This window comes from Engystomops pustulosus, chromosome 3 (genome assembly GCF_040894005.1).
Source record: "Engystomops pustulosus chromosome 3, aEngPut4.maternal, whole genome shotgun sequence".
Classification (NCBI taxonomy): domain Eukaryota; kingdom Metazoa; phylum Chordata; class Amphibia; order Anura; family Leptodactylidae; genus Engystomops; species Engystomops pustulosus.
The window spans coordinates 225,810,483-225,827,598 of record NC_092413.1 but is presented as its reverse complement, the minus strand read 5'-3'; the positions used below and the strand labels follow the sequence as shown (position 1 = coordinate 225,827,598).

The 17,116-nt window shown below is 43.1% G+C and overlaps 1 protein-coding gene across 1 annotated transcript; it reads left to right on the top strand.

The window, feature by feature from the left end:
- The first annotated feature begins 7,442 nt into the window (after window positions 1-7,442).
- LOC140122986 (vomeronasal type-2 receptor 26-like) lies at window positions 7,443-13,973 on the top strand. Its single transcript, XM_072144236.1, has 4 exons — window positions 7,443-8,228; window positions 10,054-10,278; window positions 10,990-11,113; window positions 13,075-13,973. Exons 1-4 carry the CDS (start codon window positions 7,443-7,445, stop codon window positions 13,971-13,973), a joined length of 2,034 nt encoding a protein of 677 aa, XP_072000337.1.
- The last annotated feature ends 3,143 nt before the right edge of the window (window positions 13,974-17,116 follow it).

Sequence of the window (17,116 nt, the reverse complement as noted above, 5' to 3'; positions counted from 1 at the left end):
TAGTGCATATAGTGTGTGGGTAAATAAGCCGCCTACAGTCCTGACTATAGGAAATGGGGTTGGTATTGGACAAAGTGACATAAACAAGGACAACACAGTTGGTAGCCATCGCCCTTAAACCAACAGTTTAAATCATCGACATATAGGGAGATATTTATCAAATGTTACCCTTGCTGATGCTACAGCCTCTTGATGTATCCAGGGGGGGCCCTGCACAGTGTTTATTTTTACGCCAGGCCCACTCCCGGCCGGCCACGTCCCCCTTCATGCCCTTTTTACGCCCCACTGGTGTGAAGGTGGAGGATTGAGGTAAATAATTGCAAGTGCTAGAAATAAGCTAGCATTTGCTATTATTTCAGGGCTTCTATGCCACTGGCGTGACGCAGAGGCTCTGGTAAATATCCCCCATATAGTACATACAGTACACGATATACATGATATTCCTGCCGTGTGACGGTCTTACCCTAGTGTAGGATGTCTAGCTGTCACTGCTTAGACACCCCTGGTCCCCTAAAGTCACGCAGTTTACAGAGGTCACACAAGTACAGAGCTCTGATTTTGCGGTTAGGATTTAGTAGAAATAAGAACAAATAGATGGTCCAACAGTGTTTTCCACCTGGCTGCAAAGCCTATGAAAGAGTAAATGCTAAACTAACATAGTAATTGTTACTATAGTTGTGCAAAACTTCACATTCACTAAATCAGCCCAATGGGTCAACAGCTTATCAAACGTTACATAACGTTACACATAGGATGGTTAATTTGAGTAGCGAATATAGCAAAGTCTTTTTCCTGTAAAATGGAATGTATAATATACATCACATCAATATAAAGTGTCCTTTTAACCTTAAAGAGAAGGCATGATATTGATGGCAATAAATCAGCACGTAAGAATGCCCTTTTCGTGCAAGAGAAGGCATAAAGTGCATATCAATAAAGTTTTCCTCACGGTGCAGCGACTATCAGTGTGTCAGAGGGCTCAATCACATTGAAGTCCAAACACTGGGCACAGTCCATGATGAAAGAAAAAGGAAAAAAAAGGCAAAGGATCTCCTCTTAATATGTGGGACAAAATCCTCTGTAGAAGTAACTCTGCATTCAGCAGAGAGGGGTGCTTTCAGAGAAGTCCAGGAAACTTTCTGGCTTGTTAAACAAAAATGAGAGTCCAGGAAAGTATCTGGCTCTATGCAGGGATCATATAGGCTCAGTCCAACTAGGAGAAAAACTAAATCAAATGAATATATTTACAGAGTACATGTTAAGGGCTACTGCCCATCAGGGAATAATTCTTGATCTTTTTCAGGAGTTAGGACCTCAGGGTAAGAAAAGTCGACCTGTTTAGGGCTACGACCCTTGTGCTGGGAAAGCTGGTACTCCTGCAAATAAGCAGGAGCCTTTCCTTTTGTTTCCCTCTGAGATCTACGAAGAGTCTGTTGGGAGAAGATCACCATCTTGTCGTCATTGTCCTCAATGTCAGGAACTGAGGTTGCAAGTGCCTCGGGAGCAGTGGTGGCAACAGGCCCAGAAACTGAGTCATCCTCCAGGGGTAGCAGTACAGGTGACTGCTGCAAGGATGGTGGTTTTTCCTTACAAGATTTCACTGATGTGGAAAAAAGCACACAGAACTGAGGCACAGTCACAAGGTCAACAAAACTGAGGGTTGCTGAAAGAGGATCTCTTGAACTAGAGGCTGGGGTCAAAGTTCTCGGCAGAGTGGTGAAGGAACGAAGGCATCTCTTCATCCAGTTCCTGTGTACCCGGAGTATTGGACGATCTTCTCTTGAAATCTCATAGACTTCAGGGAAGAGACTGCCCCTAACTATGTATTGTTCACACTTCCACCGCCCATCTTACTGTCCTGGGGACAAGAGGCCCTACATAGACATGGCGGTTAAAGTCTTTTTTCTGTTTGTTTTGGGCCTCTTCTAAACTTAGGTCCACAATTTCTCCGGCATCCGCCAGGTACCACTGGTGTTCCTGGACCCAATCAGTTTGAGGAAGCAGAGATTCGGAGTCAGGGCTTCCATGTCCAAGGCCATATCGGCAGGGAGATGACCATTTCTCCCGGACATCAGATAGTAGGTAGTATATCCAGTAGAGAAGTGAGCTGTATTATTGTAGAGGTATACCAACGCAGGGAGAAGCATGTTGATGAGGGTTCGGTTCATCTTCTTGCAGAGCCCATTTTCTTGCGGGGGTATGCTGTGGTCCTCAGTTTCTTACAGCCATAAAGAGTCCCCTGGTCAGTGAGGATTTTATCCAGACAGCCATAGGACAGGATGAAACTCTACCACAGGGCATTTGCAGTGGTTCTGGCGGTCAGGTCTTTGACTGGCACCGCCACTATGGACTTGGTGTAATGGTCGATGATCGTCATAGTGTAGACATGACCAGATCTAACTTCATATGTTCCAGGGCCACAATCTCCAGAGGGAGCTGACTCACAATGTGTAGGGAGCCCTTCGGTTATGTTGCTCCTCGCGAGCGATGGCACAAGATGGGGACTTCCGACACTATAATTCGATGTCATGTTTCATGTTCACCCAGTAGAACCACCTCTGGAGGGTAGCCTCAGTCTTCTGGGTGCCAAAGTGTCCTGACTGGTCATGAAACATATGTAGCACTACATTGGGATCCCTCCTGGGGATCACAATTTGATACAGATGGATGGATGGATCCAGAGTTCTCCTTTTCAAGAGGCCCTGATGCATGTTCAGAGTCTTCCTCTGGGACAATTCTCCATCAGCCCAGCGTCGACAGATCCTTTCAGGCACTTGCCCACTGGAAATGTAGTCCATTACTGCTCCTATTGCGGGGCTATCAGTCTGGAGACTCAACCAGAGGTCCTTCTCTGTTGGTGGCACAGACTCTTCTAGTGGCGCAGCAGGGACCGCCTTAAAGGGCATGGAGTAGACTCTCTGGGAATCTTGTCGCAAGAAGTTGGCATAAAAAGCGGGCATCTCAACGCCTTCCCACTGGGCATCCATGGAGGGCCCAGTCCACTGTTTAGGGAAATGGGACAAGGCATCATTGTTGTCATTAGTCTTGCCGGCCCGGTACTTAATGGTGAAATTGAAATTGGCCAGTCTGGAGGCCCACCACTACTCCAGTGCCCCGAGCTGGGGAGTATTCAAATGTGCCAAGGGGTTGTTGTAGTTGAAGACGGTGAAAAAGGAGGACGCCAGTTAGTATTTGAACCGGAAGCTACAAAAAATGGTTTCTATTCAGAGCTGGCTATAATCAGTAAGAATACTTAGACTCTGAACCCAGATGCAAATGGATCATTGCATATCACTGATATCCATAGGTAAATACCATATCACAACCAGAAGCAATCTGAAAAATTAAACCATAACTAGGTCTCACAAGCACCCACCAAATGCCATGTTGCCAACTAGCGCACACTGTCCCAATGCACCTTAATGCATTTCGCACCCTGCTTCCTCAGGGGGTGTATAGGCTGTGTGTTGGCTTGACTTTAAATGTATAAAACGCAGGTGAACTAAATTATCATAATAGGTGCTTGATTGTGGCGCATGGACCGGGAATCGTGATCATTCCACTTCCGGCTGCAAGCGTTACTGCACCCGCAACATTTTGCGATGAACGCGACGTCCCAGGGTCCAGAGATTACGCTCGCCGGAAGTGGGAGAACCAAAGACTCCCAAGGCATGCACACAGCACATTATATGGTGGCCATTTTGTTGAAGACCCGTAAGTGATTGACTGACGGCAATTTTGATGTGGACAAAATTCTATGTGAGTAGACAATTGTGCATATATACACTCACTGGCCACTTTATTAGGTACACCTGTCCAACTGCTCGTTAACACTTAATTTCTAATCAGCCAATCACATGGCGGCAACTCAGTGCATTTAGGCATGCAGACATGGTCAAGGCAATCTCCTGCAGTTCAAACCGAGCATCAGTATGGGGAAGAAAGGTGATTTGTGGCCTTTGAACGTGGCATGGTTGTTGGTGCCAGAAGGGCTGGTCTGAGTATTTCAGAAACTGCTGATCTACTGGGATTTTCACGCACAACCATCTCTAGGGTTTACAGAGAATGGTCCGAAAAAGAAAAAACATCCAGTGAGCAGCAGTTCTGTGGGTGGAAATGCCTTGTTGATGCCAGAGGTCAGAGGAGAATGGGCAGACTGGTTCGAGCTGATAGAAAGGCAACAGTGACTCAAATCGCCACCCGTTACAACCAAGGTAGGCAGAAGAGCATCTCTGAATGCACAGTACGTCAAACTTTGAGGCAGATGGGCTACAGCAGCAGAAGACCACACCGGGTGCCACTCCTTTCAGCTAAGAACCGGAAACTGAGGCTACAATTTGCACAAGCTCATAGATATTGGACAGTAGAAGATTGGAAAAACGTTGCCTGGTCTGATGAGTCTCGATTTCTGCTGCGACATTCGGATGGTAGGGTCAGAATTTGGCATCAACAACATGAAAGCATGGATCCATCCTGCCTTGTATCAACGGTTCAGGCTGGTGGTGGTGGTGTCATGGTGTGGGGAATATTTTCTTGGCACTCTTTGGGCCCCTTGGTACCAATTGAGCATCGTTGCAACGCCACAGCCTACCTGAGTATTGTTGCTGACCATGTCCATCCCTTTATGACCACAATGTACCCAACATCTGATGGCTACTTTGTCATAAAGCTGGAATCATCTCAGACTGGTTTCTTGAACATGACAATGAGTTCACTGTACTCAAATGGCCTCCACAGTCACCAGATCTCAATCCAATAGAGCATCTTTGGGATGTGGTGGAACGGGAGATTCGCATCATGGATGTGCAGCCGACAAATCTGCGGCAACTGTGTGATGCCGTCATGTCAATATGGACCAGAATCTCTGAGGAATGCTTCCAGCACCTTGTTGAATCTATGCCACAAAGAATTGAGGCAGTTCTGAAGGCAAGAGGGGGTCCAACCCGTTACTAGCATGGTGTACATAATAAAGTGGCCGGTGAGTGTATATAATCAATTAATAGAATACAATCCATGGCCACAGCATTATCAATACATAAGACATAGAAGGGGAAAGAAGGAGGGAAAAAGAAGACGTTTATCCTGCTGTGCAGTCGGGTGGGTGTTCGTGACCATTGGCCATCTTTAGGAAGTCCCCTTAGGAGTTCTTGCAGGGATGCCACCAACTGTGCAAACTTCAGGATAAACCACCGGTAGTAGCTGGCAAATCCCAGGAAGCTTTTGACATTCCGGATGGTAGATGGGGTAGGCCAGTTGATGACAGCTGCAACCTTCTCCGGGTCTGGCTCAATTCCATCAGCAATCACCACATGTCACACTAGGCTGTAACAGATGGCACTTGGATGGTTTAACTTTCAGCCCATGCTGGGTCAGGATTTGGAAAACTTTAGCCAGATGTTTGAGGTGATCTTCATAGGTCTTGGAGTACATGATGATATCGTCCAGGTATAGTAGGACATTCTCCAAGATTTGGTGCCCCAAACATCTCTCCTTTATCCGCTGAAACGTGCCGAGGGAATTGCACAAGCCAAAGGGCATGTTATTGAATTCAAATAGGCCCATTGGGGTGGTGAAGGCCGTCTTCTTCCTATCTTCAGGCACCATGGCCACTTGCCAGTAGCCACTGGTCAGATCAAGGGTGGAGAAGTAGGCAGTCGACCCTAAGACTGCAAGGGATTCTTTGATTTGAGGCAGCGGATAAGCGTCCTTGTGGGTGATATTGTTGATCTTTCTATAGTCAACACAGAAGCAAAAGGTTCCATCAATCTTTTTCACAAGGACCAGAGAAGATTACATTGGCTGTCTTCTACCATCTCTTGTACTAGCTTCTTCACCTCCTTTCCATGATAGGAGGATGAGAGCAAGTAGGGGAGCATAGAGTCTACTGACTACTCTACAAAGAGTCTGATGACAGTAAGTAGCCTCAATTCATTCTGGAGCAGAACAGAAATGTAAAGGAATAACTGAAGCACAACATTTCATGCGAGACACGTTGCACCCAGATGCCTGGTGCTACACCTGGATCCCTACAGGCTTTAAAGAAAATGTACAAGAACTCACAAATAATGAATATTTTCAATCAACTATTCAAGTTCCTCTCCACAAGTTGTGTGTGTTATTGTAGCTCATTCCACCTCAGTAGAGATGATCTGAAGTTTTGAGCACAAGTCTGGCAGAAATTTCTCTGTCTGGCATATCTATCCATTAAGAGGCTCCAGCCTCTCAGTAGATACAAGTGCAAATTCTGCCAGTTCTCACCTGTAGACCAGATTACAACTGATTTTAGAACAGAGGTTTTTGCCATAGTCTTTGGCGGTTACTGTCGGAGACAATAAAAAATATGGGTGGCAAGGCATCCACTCCCCTGCCTGTCCTTTACCTGCCCTCTGCCCACTCCACTCCCTGCTCCCGCTCCACCATTGTATCTCTAAGTAGTGTGCGGGTTGGAGAGACCAGAAAACCGTATAAGAAAGTACAATGAATCTCCTTAAGGGTTTCTAGAAGTTGACAACTATATATTTCAGAGCTCTTTCCCCAAAGCAATCAAAATGTACAAAAGTAAAGTACCACAGTTCAGAAGCAGGACAGACCCATGCAGTAGGGGGAGGTTGACATGACACGGCGTGGGGGAGGAAGCAGTAGCCAAGGGGAGGGGTGAGGAGTGTCGCCAAGGGGGAGAAGACTACCGGGGGCAGAGAATTACCGTGGCAGCCACTTTAGAGCTACCAGGGAAAGAGTCTCGCCCACCCTGCGGTGGGTGGTGTGGGCAATAATAAAGTTTTTGTTTTATTCTTAGATATAGTCTTTTGTCATGACAGCTGTGGGGGCAGGGGAAGGGAGAAGGTCCTTGGAGTTAGTGGTGCTACAAGGGGGAGCAAGGGAGAACATGGCGGCCAGTTTTCCCCTGAAGGATGGGCCATGCCAAAGGGGTATGGCGGTATGGACTCCTGCTGGGTGGTGTCCCGGGGAGTAAAAAATTGCAACAAGTCATCTGCGGTAATTGGTGACCTGGAACCGGTTGGGGGTAAGAAAACAAATAGACAAGCAGATTGGCAGGATTATTCATTTATGTAGCTCCAAGAACCTTCCTTCATAGTATTATTATTACTTTTCAGTGGAAGGAGAAAATGTTATTACATGTTGGGGAGACAAAAATGTTTTGTACTTCTTGTATTCTGTAATAAATTGACTGATGTGCCCAGATGAATCCAAATATGGCGTCAGCGTCTTTTTTAGGGGAGAAATTAATCTGGAAGCAGTTGAGCAGACCAGCACCCGAATGTCCCCAGTGCTGTGTCAAGCAGTGCTGCTGTTTTGTAACAAGACCCAATAGTAGGACTAACATCTGTGGAGGTGGAATACAAGACATTGATGTGAGGTGAGGTTTCATTATGACAAATAGCATTTCAATATATGTTCCCCCACAGATCAGTTATGGAGCGATGGATACTGCTTTTAACAACAAGCTCCGCTTCCCTTACTTCTATCGCACAGTCCCTGAGGAGTCCGCGCAGTATGAAGCCCTGGTGCTTCTTCTGAAGCATTTTGGCTGGAGCTGGGTGGGGATGGTGACAGCAGATGACGAGAGCAGCCAACGAGCCAGCATGGAGCTCTACAACGTCATCACGCGGAGCGGCGTCTGCATCACTTATAGAGAATCCGTCACTCAGTTTTCTTATTTTACATATAATAAAGCTTACAAGAAGATGTCCTATCAAATACAAAAGATCCTCTGCAATGTTATTATATTTGTTGGGAGCTCTTGTGGTTTAGATACATTCTACTCAATGTTATCCGTCAATGTCCATCAGAGGAAAGTTATAATCATCATCTCACTAATTTTTCCTGACAATCACATATTATTCACTACATTGCACGGATCTCTGCAGCTCACAATTCAGACAGGAAGAATTCCAGCATTAAGAGAATATTTCCTCACCGCCGGACCCCTAAAGTATCCGGAGGTGGAGCTAATGGAGGGAATCTGGACAGAGTTTCTTTCTTGCTCATTTGGAGAATATTTTAATGGCTTTAGACCATGTAATGAAGGAGATGTCCTGGGGAACGTGGATCGCTCCCTATATGAGGTGGAGAATTTCCGGCACACGTTCAGTGTGTACTCGGCTGTGTATATTGTAGCTTATGCCTTACATGATCTGATGCACTCGTATCCAAGACAAAAACAACAGAAATTATCCAGTTCTCAGCTTTCAGGTAATGCATGGAAGGTGAGATCTCCGAGTAAAAGGCTCTTAAAGAGAACCCGTCATGCAAAATAACCCCCCTAAACTAAATATATTTTCATAAACTGTCATTAGAAAGCATTGCCTCTATCCCTTCATTGTGCCTCTACATGCCTGTAAACCTAAGCAATGAGGTCCTAAAGCTGTATGCAAATGACCTGTGAAATGTCCAATGAAGCATTAGCATATTCAAGCTGTCCACTCTATTCATGAGTGGGAGGTACAGCCACACCCCCAGTGCTTGACTGACAGCCTGTATAATGATGTGAGGCTGTATAATGATGTGCTTCCTGGGGCTGGTGGCCACGCCCCCTGCAGCCTGTGTGTGCATGTGTGTGTATAGGAGAGATACAGCAGCTCCAGGCAGCCATGTTATAGCAGAACATGTCAGATTCATGTGTAGCTGATGTCTGTGTCTCTCACCTGTATATTAGGAGGATGCAGCATGTCAGCAGATACAGCACACACACCAGCCATGCTTTACTATACATTACACACAGACATGAGCAGGGGGAGGAGAGGGGAGGGGTAACAGGGGTGACATCACTGCCTCTGACCATGTGACCAGCCTCATTTACATGATAAAGAATAGATGATTTTACAATGAATAATGTATGAGATAACTAGATGAAGGCTGGGATGGATCCTTGTGAGCTGCTCCAACAGGTAGAGGTGACAGGACTAGTGGCAGAGACCTGATGACAGGTGTCCTTTAAGTGTTTCGCTACTAATTGAAAATACTCACAAAGATAATGTAAGTCAGACATATTATTCTGGATTTTAGGCGACTTTTTTAGACCGTATTTGCCGTTGTTTAGTGCATTTTTTTTTTGCTTAGTTATTACATTTGTCTTTACCACTTTTTTGGGTGCAAACAAAAGTCTGGCACTTAGTGGCTTGGAGTGTCTGCACCTTATTTGACTGTCCTGCTGATGTTTGCATGGCATCTATCACTATTTTGCGCCTAAAAAGTCATTTCTTGTTTTTTCCGACTTTTGGACTTGTTCGATTTTTTCGTAGAGGCTGTCTAAGGGGGGTTTGTGGCTTTTTATTAAAAAGTAGCACAAAAGTCGCAAACTCTTCTTCAACTTCTATTAAAGTTCTTCCCACGCATGGCCAGGACTGTTTATGTGGAGTTTATTTGCGACTTTTTAACCTTATTTGCCCCAAAATTGAAACTTTTTCATACGTTCACATCTGGAGTTTAAAGATATATCAGGTGCAACACTGAAAAATTCTTGCATGGCTAATTTTGCTAGATGAATGGAAAAAACTGCTAATTTAGGCGCAAATATATCAAATGTGTCGCAAAAGTAAGAGAAAAAAGAGGAAATTCTACAATAAATGAGCCCCTTTCATTTGAAAACATTGGAAAGTCCAACAAAAGGGCATGCGCGGACCCTTAGTAAATAAGCCCCATCGTGTCAATAACAAGACTGCAAGAGATATAAAGAGGTATAAATATGCATAAATATGCAAACGGTGGTCAATAAATGTAGCAAATATCAGATACGTGGTAGCAGAAATAGGAATAGAAAAGTAGTAGAGGAGCAAGTGCCAGGTGACTAGCAATAACCAGCAACCTCTAATGATACTGGGGAGATACTGTATATAAATGAGTTCCTGGATGCACCCCCAGCAGCTGACTGATTCTGCTGTTTATCTCTCAAGCCATATCTAGGAAACAACCAGAGCCATCCAATATTCCCAAAGGATCTGACTCTGAAAGGCAGCCCTGGGAGTGATTTACTTGTCTCTTTACTCGCTGTCAGTGTCAGATTATTTTTGAGTATATTTTATTTCTTTTAAGCTGAACCACTATGTAAGAAGAGTTTATTTCACAACTCCTGGTGGAAAGTCCATTCACCTTGATGATAAAGGAAACTTTCCTGCAAGATTTGATCTGGTAAATTATCGGGTGTATCCTAACAGAACTGTGGAGAAACGTAAGGTGGGGGATTTCCATGAAGAGAAGGGTCTTCACCAGTTTTCTATAAATGACAGCTCAATATTTTGGGATCTACGATTTTTAAAGGTGAATTTCACACGTCTCTTGTTCTCTAAACACTTCCCTTATGTTTTCTTTTATACTTTGTATCTTAACTTGTCATTATCCTGCTGCGTATTCTCACCAAGGAAATAAGAACATCAGGGCTCATCTATCATACACTGGGGCTACCTAGCGCCCCCTGCTTTCTGGCGGTTTTGTCAGGAGGCTCCAGCTTCCTGGTAAATCCACTGGGCCATCTCTACACGAGTTCTGGCCCATTGAGGCACAGGCTATAGATTGTGCACAGATTTAGAACGACCCACATGGGCCCAAACTACCCATTTCAAGACTGTGCACCAATTTCAGGTCTTGATTGCCAGTTTTGAGGTGTCCAAACGCTGATAAGTATGCACCAATGGAGTTGGGAAGTTGATAATTATTATCTCCAATGATCATTGTGCACCAGAATTATGGAGGTCCCTGTGAAGGCTTTTATACGAACATCTAATTTTTTGGGAATCATTTCTCAACTTAATTTCATGTGACTTTTTTGTGACATTTGACAACATTTTGTGCACAGGAGGCAGAGAAAGCCTAAGATGTTTCCATGTTTTGGGAGTTTGTGTTCTGCGCCTCGTGGTTCAGGCTGTGTTTGACATTTTGACCAATTTGGCACAGAATTAAGACGAAGGGCAACATGTGTCTGTAGTGGAAATAAAAGGTCCCTCAAATATCTATTCTGAATGTGTATTGCAGACCCCGCACTCTGCCTGTAGTGAGAGTTGTCTCCCCGGATACAGGAAAGTCCCTCAGGGAGGAAAACAGAAATGTTGCTACTACTGCGCCCCCTGTGCAGAAGGCGAGATCTCCAACCAGACCAGTGAGGTATTTAGTGGAACAGTCTTTACTATTCGTCTAGTTGTGTAATGGGAATGGGAATGGCATTTTTGGCTCCATTAACCTCTGCAATGATGATCGGGGCAGCTCCAATAGCCCAAACCCGAGTCTTATCGATTCTGCTGACGTCTCATATGAAGTAAGATTTCATTCAAGAAATTAGTAAAAATTACACCCATAATAAAAGTTGATGACTTTTATGCTTTCTTATGGGTTTGACATCCATTGAGTAAATTACATCTCATCTACATGATAGGGGAGATAAATGGCAGGAGACCTGGTGGCCATGGGAAGGGTCTGGTTCTGTGAGAGAGAGGTGTATTTTGGGTGGTACCAGTGGGAATCACTTAGATGGGGTCTGTTGGGTAAAATGTTAGACCCACAAGGCTTGACTGATGCTACCTGTTTCTTTTTCTAAAATGGGAATGCATCTTTAACATGTTCTGTTGGACTTTGCATGTTCAATCTGGCGCACGGTTCAACTTTGCACCAGAACACCCCCCTTCAATGCAGAAAGTTGTGTTTCATGATGACTAGTGCAGCCGCGCCACAAAGCGGTTGTGTGCGACATAAATATGGTGCGGACACTACTTAAATACCTAGAATACGCAAAATTTCTAAGAGGCTCAAGTACTATACCTACAGATAAATACCATACAAATCAAAAATAGCTGGAGGGACGGTGCAGGGGAACCAAGGTGAAAAGGTCCAAAACACCAAAAAAGTCCAACAGGAAATATGCATCAAATGGTCACCGCATCAACGTCCTTGCCAGTTCTACATTTAATCCCAAGTGCATAGAATGCACGGGGAAAAGGGCAGATTCCACAGTACCTTTCACCGATGGAAGAAATCTATACTCCGCGTCCTCTCCAAGTTGGCGTTTCTCAGACTTTGCTGGATGAGACACTTGAGTAGCGGCTAATTCCCGGTGCGTGGGTTCAGTCCTCCGACTAGAAACTCGTACCACCTTGCTGTTAGTTCCACTGGTCTCAGGGATACTCCAGTTCACTCGCCAAGGGAAAGAGAAAGCAAGACGATAGTGTAGACAGGTTTTTCTATTGAATATTTGAAGAATTTATTCGATGTACTCAAAAAACATGAAATAAAATAAGGCCTTCAGTAAAATTAAAACTCACGTTCTTCCGGGGCTTACCGACGTGCATGCATTGTTAACTATTTATAGTAATTAATCTCTCCCAGATTTATCCCTATTGTCATATTGTTACAACTTGTTTGTATAGAACATACAAAAAACAGTAAAATGTACACAATCAAAAATATAAAATGTAATAATTCTAAAAAGCTCTGTTATTGCATATGTATCTTCTCCAAATATATTTCCCATAGGTCCTATTCCAATTTGATGTAGAAAGTAAAAAAAATATTTTATTCACACTACTTAAATACCTGTACAAGCAGCTTGCACAAATGTGCAAAGTCTGACAGAAAACTGGTGCACGGTCCTTAGTAAATGTGCCAGATTTAACCAAACTAGTGCTGTCTGTACTATGTGCAGTGTCCTCACTCCTGTGCAGGGAGCAGCAGATTATTAAATACCGGCACCGGGTCTTCATGAATCTGGTGCCCCCTGCACTGCTCCGGAAGTGGCACCATCTTTTTTTTTGTGCACTTTTAACGTAGAGCATGAGACACACTTCTGTCAAGTCGCTGTAGTAAATGCCCCTTTATGTGCACATCTTTTCTGTCTTGTCGGCACAGTGCTGCCACAACCCATCTGCAAGATCCAAAGACGCCCCAAAAACTGCCACAGCCAGAATAAAATATCTGGGCCAATGTGCTAGAAAATGTTCTTCGCATAACTAGAATAATGTCATAATATGAACGTGGACCTAAAATACTAGAAGTGTAATTATTTCATTGGTCGGTTTTTCTAAAACTGTCATTTATTATAAACTAAAATAATGCTTCTCTTTCCTGTAGACATGGAGAGATGTGTGGAGTGTCCTGAAGACCACTGGTCTAATGATAGAAGAGACGCCTGTGTCCTGCGACCACTTGAGTTCCTGTCCTATGAAGATACTTTGGGATTATCTCTCAGTATCATCAATCTCTTCTTCTGTTTTGTGACTCTCGTTGTGTTGGGGATATTTATAAAACACAAGAACACGGCAATTGTCAAAGCCAATAACCAGAACCTGAGTTTCCTCCTTCTCCTCTCTCTACTCCTGTCATTCCTATGTCCTCTGTTATTCATAGGACGTCCCACCAGGATGTCATGTCTTCTTCAAGTGGCGTTTGGGGTTATTTTTGGTCTTGCAGTTTCTTCTATTTTATCCAAAACAGTCACCGTAGTCTTGGCCTTTCACACCATCCAACCAGGCAGAACAATGAGGCAGTGGATGGGGAGACATCTGTCCACATCTTTACTTGTTATCGGTATAATAGGAGAGGTTCTGATCTGTGTCTCCTGGTTGATCTGTTCCCCTCCATTCCCAGATTATAACACTGAGATAGAGGTTGGGAAGATAATCTTACAATGTGATGAGGGATCTGCCGTAGCTTTCTTCCTGTCCATTGGCTACATTGGATTCCTGGCGGTGTTGAGCTTTATTGTAGCATTTTTGGCCAGGAAACTTCCAGATGCCTTCAACGAGGCTCAGTACATTACCTTCAGCATGCTGGTCTTCTGCAGTGTGTGGATCTCCTTCATCCCGGCCTATCTCAGCACCAAGGGGAAGTACATGGTGGCCGTGGAGGTTTTCGCCATCTCGGCCTCCGGTGCAGGACTTCTGGGCTGCATCTTCATCCCCAAATGTTACATAATTCTACTGAGACCAGAACTGAACAAGAAATCTCATTTAATTTTGGAAAGGCAATAGAAAAGAATGTGAATGATCACAGGGGTTAACTTCAATATCTCTTTACACAATTCATGTAGCGAGTTTCACCTCTGCTGTCACATAATTTACCTGTTCATAAATTGACTTCATTGACTGCTGACTCCATGTCATTCTTGTTTTGCTAAGTCTTGGTGATGACCATTGATAAAACTATTGTAGATTCTGTGCAGCTCATTCGGAGGTTTAACCAATATCGGGGCACGGCTACAGCTCAACCAGTCTAGACCTTAGGTAGTTTTTGAACATTCCTACCACCTGGGTCTATCGATTTACGCTGGTTTGCTACCACCTATACTGATGTGCAACTTGGTAACAATGTTCCAAGCGTTTGACTTTCAGGCTCCATATTGCACCTTCCACTGCAGCTCTGAACATGGGATCATCATCATTTTATAGATGCTAATCTCATGCACACATTTGACTTACAACTTAATAACATATGCTTAGTTATGTAAATTCTTGTTACGAAACAGCATTCTTAATGGACAGAGGACATAGACAAAGACAATGGAGCTGTCTAGTACAGCTGACACCGCGCTGTAACACCCGCGATCGGAGCCGACTCCGATCGCGGGTGTTAACCCCTTACACGCCGCAGTCAGGCATGACCGCGGCGTGTAAGGGTGTTCCTGCTGTGGATCGGATCCCCCGTGCCGCTTACCGGAAGATCCGATCCTCTTCTGGGCAGCTCCGAGGACTGGCATGTGCCCCGGAGCTGCCCGGTCTCCATGGCAGCCAGACCCCTTCTGGGTCTGACTGCAAACTGTCTGAGCATGTGCAAGCATGCCAGACAGATTACACTGCTCTACAATAAAATAGTATTGTAGAGCAGTGTATTGAACTTAAACCAGTGATCAGAGCATCAGAGAATCAGAGCATCGCTGGTTCAAGTTCAAGTATGTATAAGTAAAAATCTGCAAAAACACTTAACACTACACATTATAATAAATAAAAAATAAATACATAAAATATAAGCCCCTAAAATGTCACTTTCCCATTAAAAACTTAATAAAGTATAAAAAACATAAAAACACAAAAAAACCCCGAATATTTGGTATTGCCGCGTCCGTAACAATCTGTATAATAAGACAGAATCGTTACTGGACCCGCACGGTAAACGCCGGAGGAAAAAAACGCAAAAACGCTCCGAAAAAAGATAATTTTTAATTAATACCCTATAAAAAATGCTCTAAAAAGTGATTTAAAAATTTTATGCACTCCAAAATAAGACACTAAAAAGAACAACTGTTCTCGCAAACAAGATTTGTCAGCCAAAAAATAAAAAAGTTCTGCATATAAAAAGATGGTGATGCTAAAATGAATAAGATTTTCTCCAAATTAGTTTTTATTCAGTACAATTGAATAAAATACACAAAACCCCCACATATTTGGTATCGCTGCGTCCGTAACAATCTGTATAATAAAACAGAATCGTTATTAGATCCACAAAGTGAACCCCGTAAAAAACAACCTAAAAAAACTCTCTCTGATAAAGATGATTTTTTTTATTAATGCCCTTTAAAAATGCTCTAAAAAAGTGATTTTAAAAAGTTACGCAATCTAAAATAAGACCACTAAAAAGAGCAATCATTCTCGAAAAAAATAAGCCCTTAAACAGATTTGTGAGATGAAACATATAAAAGTTATGCATATGAAAGACGGTGATGCTAAAATTAACAACAATTTTGCCAAATTACTTTTTATTCAGTAAAAATGGGAAAAAATAAAAATATATATAAATGAGGTATTTTCATAAAAGTGGCAACCCATAGAATAAAAATAATATACTATTTTCATGGTATGGTTAACGGCCAAAAAAAAAAACACATAAAAATTTTCCTAAAAATTGATGATTTTCATTTCCTCCACCAACAAAGAGTTAATTAAATCTCACCAATTAGCTATAGATGCCCCAAAATTATGTATTAGAAAAGTGCATCTCATGTGGCAAAAGAAATAAGCCCCTATAGGTCCTCAATAAAAAAAAGAAAAAAATTATAGCCTGTACAATGTGACATAGCAAATCTGATCTGGATGGCGCCTCCTTCCCTTCTATGCCCGTCCGTGCGCCCATACAGCAGGTTACCAGCACATATGGGGTATCCGTGTACTCGGGAGAAATTGGGTAACAAACTTTGTGGAGCCTTTTTTCATTTAATCCATTACAAATGTTTAATTTTCCACCCAAAATGAGTGTATTGTGAAAAAATATTACAATTTGCAGACTCCACCTCCATTTTGTTTTAACCCCTATAAAACACGTAAAGGGTTAACAAACTTCTTAAAAGTGGTTTTTCATACGTTGAGTGGTGTAGTTTCCACAATGGGGTAATTTATGAGTCTCGCTATTATTTAGGCCTCTCAGTGTCAATTAGAAATTGAGCAGGTCCATCTAAATACAGGTTTTGGTGATTTTACTAGAGATGAGCGAGTATACTCGTCCGAGTATACTGCTCGGTCAGTATTAGCATACTCGGACCGGCTCGTTACTCGGACGAGTATCTCGCCGGCTCAAGATCGAGCAGTAAATTAATAAAAAAATTGAATAAAAGTATTTTTATTGTAAAAAAAAAATATTACACATGTTTGCAGATGTTTTACTTGTAAGAACACATTGAAATAACACTATTCTTCACTTTGCAGCTGTGCGCGTGTATCTCCGAACCTATCGGGAGACACGCGCGCACACCTGCAATGTGAAGAATAGAATTAAAACATTAAAAACAGTGAACACAGGAGCATTTAAGTGCAGAACACATTGAAATAACACTATTCTTCACATTCCAGATGTTCTGAACATCTCCTAACTTAGCGGGAGACACGCGCGAACAACTGCAAAGTGAAGAATAGTGTTATTTCAGTGTGTTCTTACAAGTAAAACATCTGCAAACATCTGGATTTTTTTTTTTTTGCACTGTTCTTTTACTGTTCAGTTTTATTTAAAAAATGCTCGGGTCTCCCATTGACTTCAATGGGGCTCGTTATTCGAGACGAGCACTCGAGCATCTGGAAAAGTTCGTCTCGAATAACGAGTACCCGAGCATTTTAGTGCTCGCTCATCTCTAGATTTTACAAAAAATGTGAAAAATGGCACCCAAATTCTGAGCCTCATAACATTCTAG

Coding starts and splice junctions, on each gene's coding strand:
- LOC140122986 (XM_072144236.1), top strand. CDS start 7,443: ATGGATACTGCTTTTAACAACAAGCTCCGCTTCCCTTACTTCTATCGC. Junction 8,229..10,053: donor TTTCAGGTAATGCATGGAAG/GTGAGATCTCCG, acceptor ATTTCTTTTAAG/CTGAACCACTATGTAAGAAG. Junction 10,279..10,989: donor GGGATCTACGATTTTTAAAG/GTGAATTTCACA, acceptor TGTGTATTGCAG/ACCCCGCACTCTGCCTGTAG.